Source organism: Magnolia sinica, chromosome 16 (assembly GCF_029962835.1).
Source record: "Magnolia sinica isolate HGM2019 chromosome 16, MsV1, whole genome shotgun sequence".
NCBI lineage: Eukaryota > Viridiplantae > Streptophyta > Magnoliopsida > Magnoliales > Magnoliaceae > Magnolia > Magnolia sinica.
The window spans coordinates 49,266,844-49,282,981 of NC_080588.1; the positions used below are offsets into that span (position 1 = coordinate 49,266,844).

At 39.7% G+C, this 16,138-nt stretch overlaps 1 protein-coding gene across 4 annotated transcripts in view; it reads left to right on the top strand.

The window, feature by feature from the left end:
• Positions 1 to 206: 206 nt before the first annotated feature.
• Positions 207 to 16,138, top strand: part of LOC131228527 (DNA ligase 1-like) — a 51,191-nt gene continuing 35,259 nt past the window's right edge. For 2 of the 4 annotated variants that reach the window (XM_058224234.1, XM_058224233.1), the window contains exons 1-4: positions 207 to 984; positions 1,828 to 1,944; positions 5,346 to 5,447; positions 5,528 to 5,641. In XM_058224234.1, the coding sequence (XP_058080217.1) occupies positions 301 to 984; positions 1,828 to 1,944; positions 5,346 to 5,447; positions 5,528 to 5,641 (1,017 nt within the window). In that variant the 5' untranslated portion in view covers positions 207 to 300. The remainder of the gene's footprint in view (positions 985 to 1,827; positions 1,945 to 5,345; positions 5,448 to 5,527; positions 5,642 to 16,138) is intronic. The other 2 variants (XM_058224232.1, XM_058224231.1) reach the window with 1 other exon arrangement.

The following is a 16,138-nucleotide window of genomic DNA, read 5'->3' on the forward strand; positions in this document are numbered from 1 at the left end:
TACGTGACTTTTATCAGCAAGTGGATATTTGTGTTTTCCTGTGGTGTGTTACACTTAAGATTTTGATCTGCCTTATTTTCAGGATCATACAATAAAATGATCTTAAAAAATAGATGGACGGCGTGGATAAAACACATACATCGTGGTGAGGCCCACGGAGCTTTGAGATCAGCTGGCTAGCTAGTGTTGGGGTCACCAGCCAAACGGCGTCCTCGCGCGCGTCATTTGTACTGTGCACGGGCCGCTGTCTACACTCTTCCCTCCATTTCTCTCCTTCCAAAGGAAGGAAGCCATCTCTCCATGCTAAAAGCTCCCTCCTTCCATTTCCTGCTGAGGCAGCTTCACTTCTCTCACAAACCCTTCCTTACTCCTCTCGCTCACAAACCCTTCCTTACTCCTCTCTCCCTCAAACCCTTCCTCACTCCTCTCTCTCTCTCCATGTCCGGCCGTACCGTCTCCGACGTCCTCATGGGCGCCGCACGTGCCGCTGCCCAGAAAAAACCCCTTCCCCCTTCCAAGAAGCAGAAAACCCTACCTGAAAAAGACCCCCCCAAACCTCCAGAACCTTCTCCTCCCAAGGCGGGCCCTGTCGCGGCATCGGCGCCACTGTCCAAGAAATCTTCGCCGTCTGTGAGCGTTGATGACAGGATCGCGGCGCTGAGGAATAAGGCTTCGGATTTCAAGCCCTCATCTGCTGCATTCTGGAAGGACGGGGACCCTGTTCCGTTCTTGTTCCTAGCCCGAGCGCTTGACCTGATCGCCGGTGAGTCGGGCAGGATCGTCATCACGGAGATCCTGTGCAATGTCTTCCGGACGGTGATTGCCACGACGCCTGGGGATTTGCTCGCTGTCGTCTATCTGTCAGCGAACAAGATTGCTCCTTCGCATGAGGGCGTGGAGCTTGGCATTGGGGATGCATCGCTGATCAAGGCGCTTGCCGAAGCTTATGGAAGGAAAGAGGAGCACATAAAGAATCAGCTCAAGGTGATCTGTCTTGATCCACTGTTATTCCTTATTTTAGTGTGTTTTATTTGAATGTTTATCCAGTTACTCCATTGTTATACCAATAAACGGATAACTGAAGTATTTGCATGACAATCTAGACCATCCAAATTGCGGGCCCCACTGCAGCAGGAGCACAGCCCAAAATTTGCATTGATCAAAATTTCTGAACCTGCAGTGTTTGAATTTGTGGACTTGTCTTTGTGCTTCGTACAAAGAAAAATGAAGCATTGAACCGATTTCCAGTTTGCTGTGAATTGATTTTTCCATTTACCATGATTTCAGTGTCAATCTGCAACTTATTGGCTACTGACTTTGCCGAATTTTGACCTAAATCTCTCCCTTCATTTCCCCAACTCTGGGCATAAATTTGTCTATATGTCTGGGATGATGTCACGACAAAAACTTGATAAAGACCTACTGTATGGATGGAAGCATCACCTTTGCTGATTGGTCTCTGTGTTAAAATTGAATGAACTGAGCGGAATGGATACTGTTTGTTTGGAACCTCATGGATTGCGAACTGTGGGCCGAACCTAAACAAACTGAACTGAGCAGGTTCCATTCATTATGGTTCAGTCACATCACATGCTTAATGTACCTTAATGCTATGGTCTTTCTTAGAGGATTTTGAAACCTTTTCTTTTGGTTTGAGATGCAAGCGAGATTAACAGTTTGTTTCTTTTGAAATAAGAAATGGAATCAACTGTTTATATAGTAATTCAGGATTTTTTTTTTTTTTTTTTTTTTTTTTTTTTTTTTTTTTTTTTTATCTAATTTGGTCTTTTTTTTTTAAAATAATAATTTTATAATTTTTTATGGTAGGCATTGGGCGATTTGGGCCTTGTTGCAAAAGCAAGCCGTTCATCTCAAAGCTTGATGTTCAAACCTTCTCCATTAACTGTTGTCAAGGTTTTGGATACGTTTCGTGTCATTGCCAAGGTGGGTGGTTTCTTATCATTCTTTTGACACGAAGGAATTTGTGAATATTTACTTGGGCAAAGTGCTAATTGTTTCTTGTATCGTACCTTTTTTTTTGGGTGCCAAAATGCTATAAAATTGATACATGATTTTATTTGTGGCTTTGGTACTTGAGGTTACTTTTTAAAAACATATGACAATTGAGCGATTGAGCTCTGAATTTAAGCAATATATTTATTCTATTGTGAAATCTACTTTCCCCCTTTGTCAAATAAACAACCCAAATGATGCTGCATAGACATGGAAACTGCAAATTTCCGCAATTGGCATGCATTACACACGCATAAAATAGAGAATTCCAGTAACTTTGATGTGTAGTTGCCTCATATAAAAAGAAGTTGAAAGATAAAATTGGGCATCTGGAGGCTCGATGCTCTTTTGCAGGTGTGCTCACAGGCTTATCGGCTAATATGGCTTGTATCGGCTCCAATGGATCCCGTATTGGGCCAAGACGAATAAATGTGTCATTTTTTATTATTATAAATTTTTACTTTTTCTATTTGTTTCTTTATTTTCCTTTTTTCAAGGTTGGAGGAAGGTTAGATCAGGGTTAACTCAAGGGTGATTTGATGAAACAAAGTTGGATGTACCATTTTGGAGGAAAATGAAAATAAGGCAAAACATCATTTTCCCATTTTTCTTCTTCTTTTTGCTGTTTCTAACCTACTGGGCACCAATCCAGAAAATCATGCTTGATTTGTGTTTGATTAGGACCTATGTGGTCGTCTTTCCTAATTTTTCACACGTATAACTTATTTTTGTTGATTTTAGACTGATCGTTGTTCATTTGTTATTCTTTTTTCAAATTTTCTTGCAAATGACATGTGATTAAATTGTTTATACTTTGGATCTCTGGAGTGAACAAAAATTTAATTGATTTGTGCATCTTTGGGCATTTTTTTTTTTGTTGTGGTTTACTATTCGTCCATGTGTGGGTATTTTCTTAAAATTTCATTTGGGAAAGGAATGATTTAGTCATTTTCAAGCAAGATATAGTCATTTATGAGATCAATCATACATTGCTGTTTTTGTATTTTACCCTTTTTTACTATTTTTATAAGGTAATTCTATAATTCAATAATACATGTATGTTTTTGTTTTTGTTTTTGTTTTTTTTTTTTTTTTTGTTTTTGTTTTTTTAAAATTAAAAACTTTTGTTAAATTTTTTATTGATACCTTGGGTCAATAGTTCATGAGAGTGGAAATATTGAAAAGGATGTTGTCCATAGAAATCAAGCTGGGTGGAAGAAATGGAGATGTGCCTCTGGAGTTTTATGTGATCATCATGTGCCACTCAAACTGAAAGGAAAATTTTGTAGAATAGTTATAAGACCAGACATGCTTTATGGGACAATGTTGCGCTGTAAAAGAACAACATGTTAATAGGATGAGTGTAGCTGAAATGAGCATGTTGAGATGGATGAGTGGCAAGAAGAGGAAGGATAAAATAAGAAATGAATGGAATTGAGGGAACTTAGTAGTAGTACCAATAGGTAGTAAGACGAGGTAAAGTAGACGTAGATGGTTTAGTCACGTGCAATGGACCAGGAACTATGCTGGTTAGGAGTGAGTTGGTACAAGTTGAAGGTTTTGAAAGGGCAAGGGGAAGGCCCGAAAGGACAAGGATGGAGGTAGTGAGAAACGTTACCTACACTGAAATGGTGGTTGATTGGGCTTTCTCCTGAATCAAAGCAGATCAGCTCGTCCCATTGGTCAGTTGATAACCTATGGTCTAACTAGAGGTCTGGCCCTTGATAGAGTGGAATGGTAGAATAGGTTTCATGTAGCTGACCCCAATTAATTGGGATAAAGCTTATATTGTGATTATTTGTTTTTTTTATTTTTTTTTGGGTGTTCTTTCCTGTTTAGAGATCAAAGACTAAAAAACTCAGCTTTTCAGTAGGTCAGGTCAATAAAAATAATTCTTTACAAAGACTGGTCCAATATACTGTCCAAAGATGGTGGGTAGGAATACAACATTTATCTCAAAATATGAATTTTCAAATCTTATGTTGAAATATGTGCTGGGATTTCCAGCCAATTGTCTTTTGAAGGAGGGAGATGTGTGCATTGTATCCTGATGCACAGGCGTGCACACAAATTTTCACCAAGAGAAATAAAAGGAATACTGTAGAAGTCCTATTGTAAAAATTTATAATAGTAATTTCCATAAATTCATTTGAGGGGTAACCAGAGATTTTATTAGAGAGAATATTCCCAGAACAGCTAGTGCAAAGAACAAGACCAGCCGCGCCTAAGCAAAATCCTTATGATATCTTGTCCAGTCAATTACTAGCCATTTAGCCTTCAGAAATGCCACGTGCGACAAACATGACTTCTCCTGGAATATCCTACTATTTTGTTCGAGTCAGTCCGCAGAGAAACCAGAGGAGTAAGCTGCCATAAAAATGTCCTCCTTGCACTTGCCAGTTGCCACCATCCATGCTTGAAAAAGGTCCCCTATTGAATGCAGCATGAACCAGTCTACTCCAAAAAGCTTGAAGAATTTCCACCAGATCTTAATGCAAAGGAGCATGCATGAATAAATTGTCCACTATTTCTGCATCCCTGATACTTAAGAATCACCCATTTGGAATAACCATGTTCATATTCCTTGAATGAAAACTAAAAATGAAAGTGAAAATTAAAGCCTAAAAACGATAGCTCATCGAGTGAAACTAAAAATTAATAGCATTTGGTTAACGATGCCATTTGCAAGTTTGACCATATCTTGGTGGAATAAGCTTGAAAAATAAAAAGGCTAGCTTTGCTTGTCATATGATCAATACCTAGGATAATCACTGAAGAGGGAAGATGGATGTGATCCACCTCTTCGAACATGACTTTGTACTCATCTCTGGATAGCTGGGCCATTTCACATGCATGGGACATTAGTATTTAGTAGAAGTTCAAGGGAAGAGGGGCTATGATGGTTGTCTAATGAATGTGCCGATTACTAGATGTCATAGTCTCATAGATGAATGTGACGATTGCAGTCGAAGGCTATCATGCAACTTCCAACATACTTTCGCGTGATCTCACTTTTTGAAGCATGCAAACTTTGTGTCGCCGAAGGAATGTCCTTACTACATCCCTAATAATCACCAAGACTCCGAGGATCGTGATCTTAGCCTCTTTTCAACATATAATTTTGCCATATTGCAGCACTGTATTCTAACAGGAATAAAGGCATGATTATCTAACTAGTGTCAGTACCGCCACTTTATTAATTTTCGTTGATTTCCTCTGCAGATCAGTCACCATGACAACTTTGCAATATTGTATTTACATTTCTGATATTATTTAGTTTTTGTTTTTCAAGTTCTTCTATTTAACTCTCTGTTTGCTTGGGATTTGAATAGGAATCTGGAAAGGACAGTCAAGACAAGAAAAGGAGCCATATCAAAGGACTGCTTGTTGCAGCAACGGATTGTGAACCTCAGTATTTAACTCGTCTGCTGCAGGTTATAGTTTGCACCTTTATGAGTTCTGATTTCTCTGCTGCCACTGCTCCTACTGAACTACCTTGGAACTTTTGCTGTAGTCTAAGATGCGGATAGGGTTGGCAGAGCAAACTGTCTTGGTAGCTCTAGGACAAGCTGCTGTATATTCTGAAACACACTCTGTTCCTCCACAACTTCAGTCTCCCCTTGAAGAGGTTTGTTGAGAAGTAATTATTTCATGAAATTAATGTGGCCAAGAAATTTTGTAGGTATATCTAGTATTGTGCATTGCCGTCGTATTGTGCACAATTTTTGTTACTTCAAGCGTTTACCTGGTTACTTTACTTTGAAGCATTTTGAGAGAATGGAGTTGTGTTGCTTTTTGAGTAATCACTAGACATTTCTTATGCAGTTTTTTTTTTTTTTTAACTTTTAATTTTTAATTTTTTAAAATTATCTTTCTTGCCACCAACAACCATTGAGGGCACGCCATTTGACTTTTACATTGTCATTATGCCATTCTAGTAGAATTGCTTGATCGCTATCCCATGAGCCATATCCATAACTTCTACTCCACTATCCATTAGAAATAATGCAGGGGCATTTTCATACTGGGCTCGAGTGGGGTGGCCTGTGGGATGCAGGGGCACACTTGGGGTGGGTGACCCGTGTGATGTGGGTAGCTTGTGTGATGCGGGTGGCTTGTGTGAGGCAGAACTCATGTGATGTGGGGCCTATGGCAGGGGTTCGGCCAAGTACCTAACCCATAGGATGTGGGGCCCGGGTTATGAGATAAATGGATTGATTCGCCACGCTCTATCAGTTCGGATTTTTATAGCAAGTGGTTAGTTGTCTTGCATCAAAGTGGTATCAGATAGGGAGGTCTTGTGTTGGAGACTTCTTACCGGGGCTGATTAATGCATGAGCATTTTCACACCGGGCTCGAGTGGGGTGGGATGTAGGGGCGCACTATGGGTGGGGTGGGCCCTACCTGTGTAAGGCAGAACCCATGTGATGTGAGGCCCATGAGGGGGTTCAGCCGAGGACCTAACCCATGAGATGCAGGGCCTGAGCTATGAGGGCCCACGAGGGTGGGTTCAGCCGAGGACCTAAAGCATGGGATGCGGGGCCTGGGCTATGAGATAAGGGGATTGATTCGCTACGCTCTATCAGTTTGAGCTTTTAGAGCAAGCGGTTCGTTGTCCTGCATCAAAACATTAATAAAAATTCTTTACAAATGATTTCTTCATTTTGAATTACATTACAATTGGAAACTGTGTTTCTGGTAACAGAATATACACCATGAATTTCTGTAGTATGTACGAAAGAATTTCTAATGTTGGAATTGTTGGAAATAGTTGTTGAGAATTGGTATTTGGCACTGGCACATTATGGTAGAAATAAAAGTTTTGAGTATGTTTTGGTGCATTTTTTGATGCAATACCTTTATATCCTTCTCACATGATTGGGCATAGTGTTGCGTTATTGCTACTTAATTGGTGATGACATTTTGAGATTGGTGAGCTATAGATTTAGTTGGTACTCTCTATCAGCTACAGTCAAAGATCTTCCTTTAGACTTGACAATGGCTGGTTTGGCATGTCAGGCTTCTAGACTTGGTTCACCACCAGTTTGGCTTGGGTTATTTTTAGGACCGTAGGTCTAGCCTATGTTGTGTGCGTGCGTGCGTGAAAGAACTTGTATTTTATGAAAGAACGAAAGGGAAAGCCAAAAGAGCATAGTTGAATGGGAAAGATAATGTAGGATTATCTCTCACTTACAAAGAAACCTCTACATCCAATTGTCTTCAATTGATATGGGCTGCAACTTGCAAAAACTTTGAACCTCACCACCCAGTCAAGGTGTTTGAAAACGGTTATGTTTTGGCTGTAACGGCCGATACGTAATGGTAACGGCCGTAACTGTTATGCGTTACGGGTCGCAACAACCAACCCCTTTTTTTGTGCCCGTAATGGCCGTTACAGGGCCGTAATGGCTGTTACAGTCCATAACGGCCGTTACGGTACCGTAACAATTGTTACGGGCCTAAAGAAAATAGGAAAAAATGAAAAAAGAAAAAGAAAAAAGAAAAAAAACCATATCTTTTTTCTTTCTTTTCACCTCCTCCTCCTCCTCCTCCTCCTTCTTCTTCTCTCTCTCTCTCTCTCTCTCTCTCTCTCTCTCTCTCTCCTTTCCCTCTTTTCTTTTCGGTTTCCCCCCCTCTCTCTCTCTTCTTTTCATTTCGGTATTGGAAAAAGGAAATAGCCACGCACTTCAAATTTATTTTTTAAAATGTTTCGCGGTGCACGCTGCACAGTGCACTTGCACTGTTTTGTTACATGGGCCCCACCTTGATTTATGTGTAGTATATCCATGCTGTCCACCATAATGTTTATTTTCCATCGAACCTGTTGATAAGGTCACATAGACTTTGACCTTGATGAAGGGAGAACACAAATAGTAGCTTGATAAAAAAAATGTCTTAAGAAAATTTTAATGGTGGGAATTAAATCCTTATTTTGTGGTTCACCTAAGATTTGGATCAACCTCATTTTTTGGACCATGCCCTAAAATAAGTTGGCAAAAAGAATGGACCACATGGATATACAACATATGCATTGAGATGGGCCCGACTTTTAAAGGGATACTCACTAGTGGTCCACCGAAGATTTAGATCTACCTGAATTTTTGGACCATGCCTTAAAATGAGTTGGAAAAACAGATTGATGGCATTGATATACAAATACATCGAGGTGGCCCACTTGGCCCACTAGTGGTCCACCTGAGATCTGGATTTACCTTACTTTTTTTTTCCAATACCCTTAAATGAGTTGCCAAAACAAATGGATGACATGGATATATAATACATAATCGAGTGGACCCCAGTACATGGCCTTAAAAATTTATACATGACGTATATATTAACTCAAAATTAACCAATTAAATTTTGGGACCATTGTTGCCAAGTCACAATCCCAAAATTAAATCACTCCTACTATTTTCATCATTAGTTTGCAGACACTTGTTTTTTGAAATAGTACCATTTGATATTTTTCATTTTTCACTGTCTAATAAATGTCCGCCAATTCATTAGTGGGATAAGTGCCAATAGATTGCATTAATTCGAGGCTAGTTTGGGGCATCAAATGGTCCCCAAACCGGCCCCGAATTGACAACAATATTTACCCCAATTTAATTTTAATTTTTTAAAAAGATTTATGGGGGAAAATGATATCAAATTGTTAGGTATATGAATTACATAATAGGATAGAAAAGTCCCTAAGATGTTTTGGTATTACATTCATTATAGTAAATTTATATGGATATTATATAGTTAGAAAACTAAATATAAAAGGCTTGTAATTAATTTCAGGTTGTCAGGTTCATAAATCCATCAGACAACCCAATATAGCATTCTCACCAAAGAGTGGACCGTTACACCACCATAAACATGTTCCAAATTATAAACGAATGCATATTTGGAATATTTAGAATATTCCGGATTTAATGGATATTTTTCCATAATTTTTTGACAAAAAAAAATTTGCACCATTACACACCCTGTATCGGCCAATACGGGGCATATCTGTATTGGTAACGGTGGGCACCGTTATGCCCACCGATACCGTTACGGAACACCTTGCACCCAGTTGACCATTGTCCCTCTGGCCTTTTGGAAATGTAACCGAAGCTAGTTCTTCTCCGTTGCAAAACATCATAATCTTGCGGTCCGTCCAAATTGACTACATTCCAACAAGCAATGTTAGATGCCGCAGGATTTTACATCTCTTATCCACACAGTGCCCATGTCAAACTTGAACAAAGTCCCTGTTTGAGCCTAGCGTCAGCTAGGTCATAGGTCACATCTAAGAAAATTGGGACATGTTCAAAACTGGAGAGACATGATTGTAACATAAAATAAAATGAAAATAAGAAGTCATAAAATCTGATAAGGGAAAAGAACCGAATATAAAATCAACATGATAAGTTTAAATAGAAACAAAAGGCAAATGAAATAGAAAAATAAACTTCAGTGAGTTGTCAAATGTTTTTTAGATCCATGGATCTAGACTGAAATCCACAGATCTATGATTTGAAATTGGTTTTTGGTTATGCTGGCAAAAAAATAAAAGTGAAACTTTTCTTGAAAGACACAAAATGGTATTTTCCACTGAAGTTTCAGATTGCAAATCTAGAGAAATGTTTTCATCATAACAGATGGCAACGGGTTACCCAAAATCAATTTCTCTTCCCCAAGCTTAGAAATTAAAAGAAAGTGTGAAAGTGGAGGTTTCTAACAAAATCCAAACTTTAAATAGTTGTTGGACAAGTTGATTTGAAGTTTTGAACCGATTTTCGATGAGTCAGACCAAGTCTTGGGCTCAGGGCTCATCCCAGTGACAAAAAAGAATTGATACTCAGGTGAAACCAATATTTATTTGACGATATTTTGAACCATGGGTCTGATTCCTGTCCATTGATGCCATGAGCCGGCCTGGTGTGAAAATTCAGGCCTCGTAAAGAAATGTGAAGGCATTTGGCTTTAGGTTTGATAGGTAAACTGGTTGGAAGAAGAAAAGGCCTACTAGTTCAACTCACGCTTCAGTGGGTATTGGAAACAGACTATATAAGAAGAAAAGGCTCACTAGTTCAACCTAAGAGCCCGTTTGCTGTGCATGGGAGTTATAATAGACTCTGGACTTCACATTTAGTTTCATTTTTTAATCTTTTATTCAAGATTAAGTTATGTTAGGTAATTCTATTATTCGGACCAATACGCATTTGCCTTGGCCTCTTTGTTTTTATTCAAGACTTGTAAAATGCTGCTTGCATGCGAAAAGAAAATGATCTCAGATTTTCATTATGGAAATAGGTTACTATTTTTTTTTTTTTTCCATAAAAGTGGGGTCCTTTTTCTTCTTTCTTGTGGGTTGTGGCTAGAAACAATCTCTAGAGATGTGACTCTTCTTGAAACCTTAGGGTTGAGAATCTTTTAGGCTCTCGGTGGTGAGACTCCACTATTTTTTCTTTCTCAAATATTTTCTCTATTTTTCTGGTAGCAATTGAAAGATTGTGGCAATTCAAGGTAAGGGTTGCAATGGTCCAGTTGCACGGCCTGGGCCAGCCCAACCCTGTAGGGCTGTTAGTTTATTTTGAAAGAAATGAAAGAATAAAGTTTTAGAAAAATCCAGTTCTTAGAATGTATTAAAAGATCCACATGTAGATGCAATTAAATTCTAAAATACTATAAATCAAGGTTTGATATGTTATCGTAGATTTGTGTCACTTGATCACTGAAGAAGTCTAATGCCAATTATTGTAGGAGGGCTCTCCCCCATCTATCCCAACAAAGAGATGAAGGAGAAAGCTTGGTCACGCCCCCACAATAGGGTTAGGGGCATGCACACGCGAGAACCGTTTGCAGGTGGACCACACACATGTGTGATGAGGAAACTTCCTTGGGATAGGATATGTTTATGAGTAATTTGGGTTACAAAAGGAAAATCCTGTTATTGTACTCCTCACCCCTATAGGCGTCAGTATTACTTTACATCATGAAGAACTTGTAATCCTGCCTATCCATGGTCCCGAATTGACCAAATCCTTTCACTCACAGTGGCCACTGCCCATAAATCCTATACAAACCTATGAGATGGATCAAAAAATCTCAACCATTGGACGTCTCATCAAGCACAATCAAAACACTTGAGCAGTTGAAATTAAAATTAAATTGTTAAAATTGATCGGTGAATCTTTTGAAAACATTTAAATGCATTAACCAGCCATAAAACACTGAATGGTCCAATTATCAATATTAGTCCACAATATGCATACCGGGGGAAAAAGTGGATCCCATATTGGAGCATGTGAGTTCATTTACATCCTAATGCTTGCACCCAACCACACCCACACGTTAGTTACTAATGTAACCTCGTAGGGTGAGCGGAAGTACATACCACTAGGACCATGGAGTCTCAACAGGACCTTAGATCTAAAGATTAGCCAAAGCTACTACATGATCAAGTCGATCTGATCCAGACATGCTGGGCCTTCTGAATTTGAGACTTGATGCAATTCACCAATGTAAATATGCAATAGGGACTAAGCATAAGAACTTGAAACGTGATGAACATTCAGACTCCCATGTGGGGTAGGACAAAGGCACAGGATGTCTGATGGTGGAGGCTCTCCATCCTAACTCATTGTTGGTTCCCATTACACAGGATGACCATAAAACATGACCACTGGCAACCCAATCTGCTTAGAGTGATCATGGCTGTTTAAGGTACTTGAGAACTATGGCCATAACTCCCCCTTCATTATAATAGCACGTGGGTCTACTCTCATATTCCCCAAGGACAAATAGAGGAAACCCTCTCAAATAATTCATAAAAATATCCACATGTAGTTGCAGTTCCACACAGTCAATGAGGCAAAATAAAATGCATTCCATATATGGATAAACAAGGTTCAATAAAGTGTATTGGCTTTCTAGGACACGACATTAATCGGGCCAACACTTAGGCCCCCTAAACTCAGCCCTTGTTTCGAGCCTAGGCTTAAAATCTAAGAAATCGGGCCAGGCTAGGCCAAAACAATGATGAACGGGACAGGCCTGTCCTGTTTGCCCAATCCAATCATCAAGTGGGTCACTTCTATACAAAAGGAATGGACAATGTGAAGACATTTGTGAGTGTTCCCATTCAACTTACATGTGTAGTTTAAAAGCACTTTTGGATTTGGGGTTATGTTTCTATAATCAAAATCAGTAATATGATCGGATTCATTGTGGATGGAGGGGATATTGTAAATTTTTTATTAGATTTGGACCAATTCCAAATCTTTGATCATGTCACTCATTTCCATATAGGGTTGGCACTAGCAAGGGCAGCTCGTGTAGGGCTAGCTACAGGGCCCATACATTTTTAGCCCAATTAGGTCCAAGCCTTAATGGACTAGGGGCTAGGCCCAACCCTGACTTGGCCTGTTAGGGGCTGTTACGGGCCATAACGGCCGTTTCGGACCCGTAACAACTGTTACGGGCCTTGAAAAAAAAAAACTTATCTTTTTTTCCTTTCTTTTCTTCTTCTTCTTCTTCTTCTTCTTCTTCTCGAGCAGCTGCGGCTGCAGCTGCTTCTTCCTGTTCTTCTTCTTCTTCTTCCTCTCTCTCTCTCACTCTCTCTCTCTCTCTCAATCTCTTCTTTCCCCCTTTCCCTCTTTTTTTCTTTTCTCTTCTTTCCCTCTTTTTTTCTTTTCGTTTCCCTCTCTCCCCATTTTTTTTTTAATACTGCTGTAGGTACGTGTCACGCAAAGACGAGCGCTGACACTCCTCGAGCTCCGAGTTGTACGAACGGTTCAAAGGAGATCAAAGTTATATGGGCTCCACAGTGATGTATTTATTACATCTACACCGTTCATCTATTTTCAGAGATCATTTTAGAGCACCACCCAAAAAATGAATTATATCCAGAGATCATCTGGACCACACCAAAAATAGCAACAGAGATAATGATTTTCACGGTTAAATAATTCGTAGGGCGCACGGTAACGTTTATTTTCCATCCAATCTGATCAGACCCGAGTGGGCCCCACTATGATGTATATTTTTTATCCATATCGTCCATCCATTTTGCCACATCATTTTAGGTCAGGATTCAAAAAATTAATAATATCCAAATCTTAGGTGGACCACACCATAGGAAAAAGTGGTTATAGAATGCTCACCATTAAAATTTTCTTAAAGTCCACTGTAATGTTTATTTTCAATCTAACCTATTAATTGGGTCACATTGACGTGGATGAAGGGAAAACACACATGCCAGCTTGATCTAAAACTTTTCTAGCCCCCAATAAATTTTTAACGGTGAACATTTAATTATTGTTGTTTTTATGGTGCAATCCACCTGAGCTTTGGATGTGCCTCATTTTTGGGCTCATGCCCTAAAATTATTTGGCAAAATGAATGGACGTTGTGGATATAACACATTCATCACAGGTGGGGCCCAAAAAACTTTGACACGTGTGTTGCACTTTACATCTGAGTCCCTCCTAATTCAAGCCTTAAAAAATTGTACACGAGACATATATTAACTTAAAATTTGACAATTAAATTATGGACTGCAATTGCTAACTCACAATGCCAAAATCAAATTACTTAAATAGTTTTAATTGTTAATTTGTGAGCTTTTATTTTTTAAAATAGGGCCTTTTGTTTTTTTTTTTTTTTTAATGATTCACTATCCAATAAATGTCCACCAATTTATAAGTGGGATAATGACAATAAATGACATGAATTTGAGGCTGATTTGGAGAATAGATTGGTCCTCCAAGTTAGCCCCAAATTGATCCTGAATTTAATTTCATTTTTTTTTTAAAGAACTATTGGGAGAAATGATATCAAGTTGTTAAGTACATAAATTACATATTAAAAAAAATTAAATATATGAATTTTATAGTCAAATTCAAGTTACCTGGTTAAAGAATTAATCAGACAGTCCGATACAACTTCTCACCAAAGAGTGGACCGTTACACCACCATAAACATGTTCCAATTTATAAATGAATGCATATTTGGAATGCTTAGAATATTTTGGATTTAATCAATATTTTTCATATTTTTCGCAAAAAAAATCGCGTTACGCCTCCGTATCGCCGTTATGCCCCGTATCCGTATCGGTATTGGAGGGCACCGTTACCCCAACCGATACCGATACGGGACACCTTCACCAATGCTTTTTAGCCCAATTAGGTCCAAGCCTTAATGGACTAGGGGCTAGTGTTCACTCCCAAGTATAGGGTTGTGATGTAGTAATAAATTCGGTGAGACCGAGGTCGAATCCCAAGGGACTCATACTGTACGTTATCCGAAACTAAGTAGAACTAGAACTAGACTAAGATGTAATCTAAATCAAATAGAATTTGAGGAATAATTGTGGAATAATTATCTAGAACTTAAACAATTCAGGGAAGAGAAACTAGGGATTCAGGAGGATCCACTTGTAGAGATCGGGGAGATCTTATGCCTGCTCCAAAATCATGGAAATTAAACTGAACTTCCTCTGATATAATTTTAAAGAGATGAAAGGTATATGAATTAGAATGGATTCCATCACCAAACCATGCCCAGGAGACAAAGCAAATAACAGAATTAAACTAATTACCAACCAATCAATAATGCATGAAGGTTAGGAAGGGTACCGTCATCCGACCATGCCCATGAGACGATGGTGAACAATAGGGCTTCCTGACGTCATAAACATCAAAAGGAAGAAGAAATACTCAAAGCCATCGTAGATCTATTGTAATTTCAGTCACAACAAACCATTAAAAAAAACTGAAAGTATTCCTTTTAATTGAACTAAATTCAACATCAGTCAATCTAAACAAGAGGCACAAGCAAAGTCTCTCCCATCATACTACAAGCTTCACCTCTTAGCCCTAGCTAAGAGGTTTAGCCCAACATGATTGGACTAGATCTCATAAAAATAATAATAATAAAAATAAATAAAAACTTTTAAAAAAAACAATACTCTCTCTTCTTGTTCACGGCTGCCTCCAAGCTTCACGTCCCTCTCGTTTCTCCCCCTCCCTTCTCTCTTATGCTTCCCCTTTATAGAAGCATTAGGGGCAATGCTGTGGCTCCTGGAGACGGTGCAGAAACTCCTAGAAAGCTTCTTACGCAGCAACCGGCGGTGCAGCAGCGTGCGCAGCAAAAGAAAACACAAAAGGACTTGCGTTTGGATCGAGTGCAAGATGAAAGTGAAGCCATTCCGGTCGATCCGACCACCTAGGAGGAGTTTAGACCCCAGAATCTGCAACTTGAATGGTCTGGATCATCAAATAGATCGACGGAGATGGACCACCACTGTCCAGAGCGTCCGAAATTTTCGGACGTGGGTAACATACGCACAAGAGCTGCGCTGATCTCTCAGTGGGGCCCACTTTGGCTATCTTTTAAGAAATCCACACCGTCCACCGGATTACTTAAGAAAAACCATTCAAACCTGATCAATTTTGGGTTAAAACCATGGTGGCCCACAATTTATTTTATTACACCATCTATTCTGTGTTTTGGAATATCTACAGCCGCCTGCACTTCATTCCGCGATTCCGACACCTAGGCCATGTTTATAGGGCCCTTTTACCCCCGATGGACGATCCCGATTATTTGGAACATGGGCCATGGTGGCCCACAAATTTCGTCCGCAAGCTCTGTTGCGAAACAGAGAGAAAACGGACTTCTTCCGTTGTGCTTCTGGCGGGTCGATTACATTCTATTATGACATCCACACCATCCACTGGATTCAGGACGAAAAACCGTTCTGGAAGGAACTGTTTCGGTTTGATTTCGGTGTGGCCCACAAGCTGGTTCAGTCCACCGTCCATCTTCCGTTTGGACGGCTGGATTGTGACCCTCACTATCTTCTGTATTTATGCCACCTAGGCAATGGTAATACCCCCTCCCTGAACACCTTGGACGGTTCAGATTCATGATATGGATGATGGGTGGGGCCCACAAGCAAAACCGACGGAAGACGTGGGGGGACGCTGTTTGAGAAAGAGCCAGACTAGGAGATACGTCGGTCAGGGCATGCTGACCGACTCTAGTGTGTTCGGTGCGCGGCGAATGTGCCACTCCATATGCACGCCTCTACTGGTGTAGGGCACACGGTGATGTTGATGAGAAATTGGCTCCATCCATCTGTATTCTC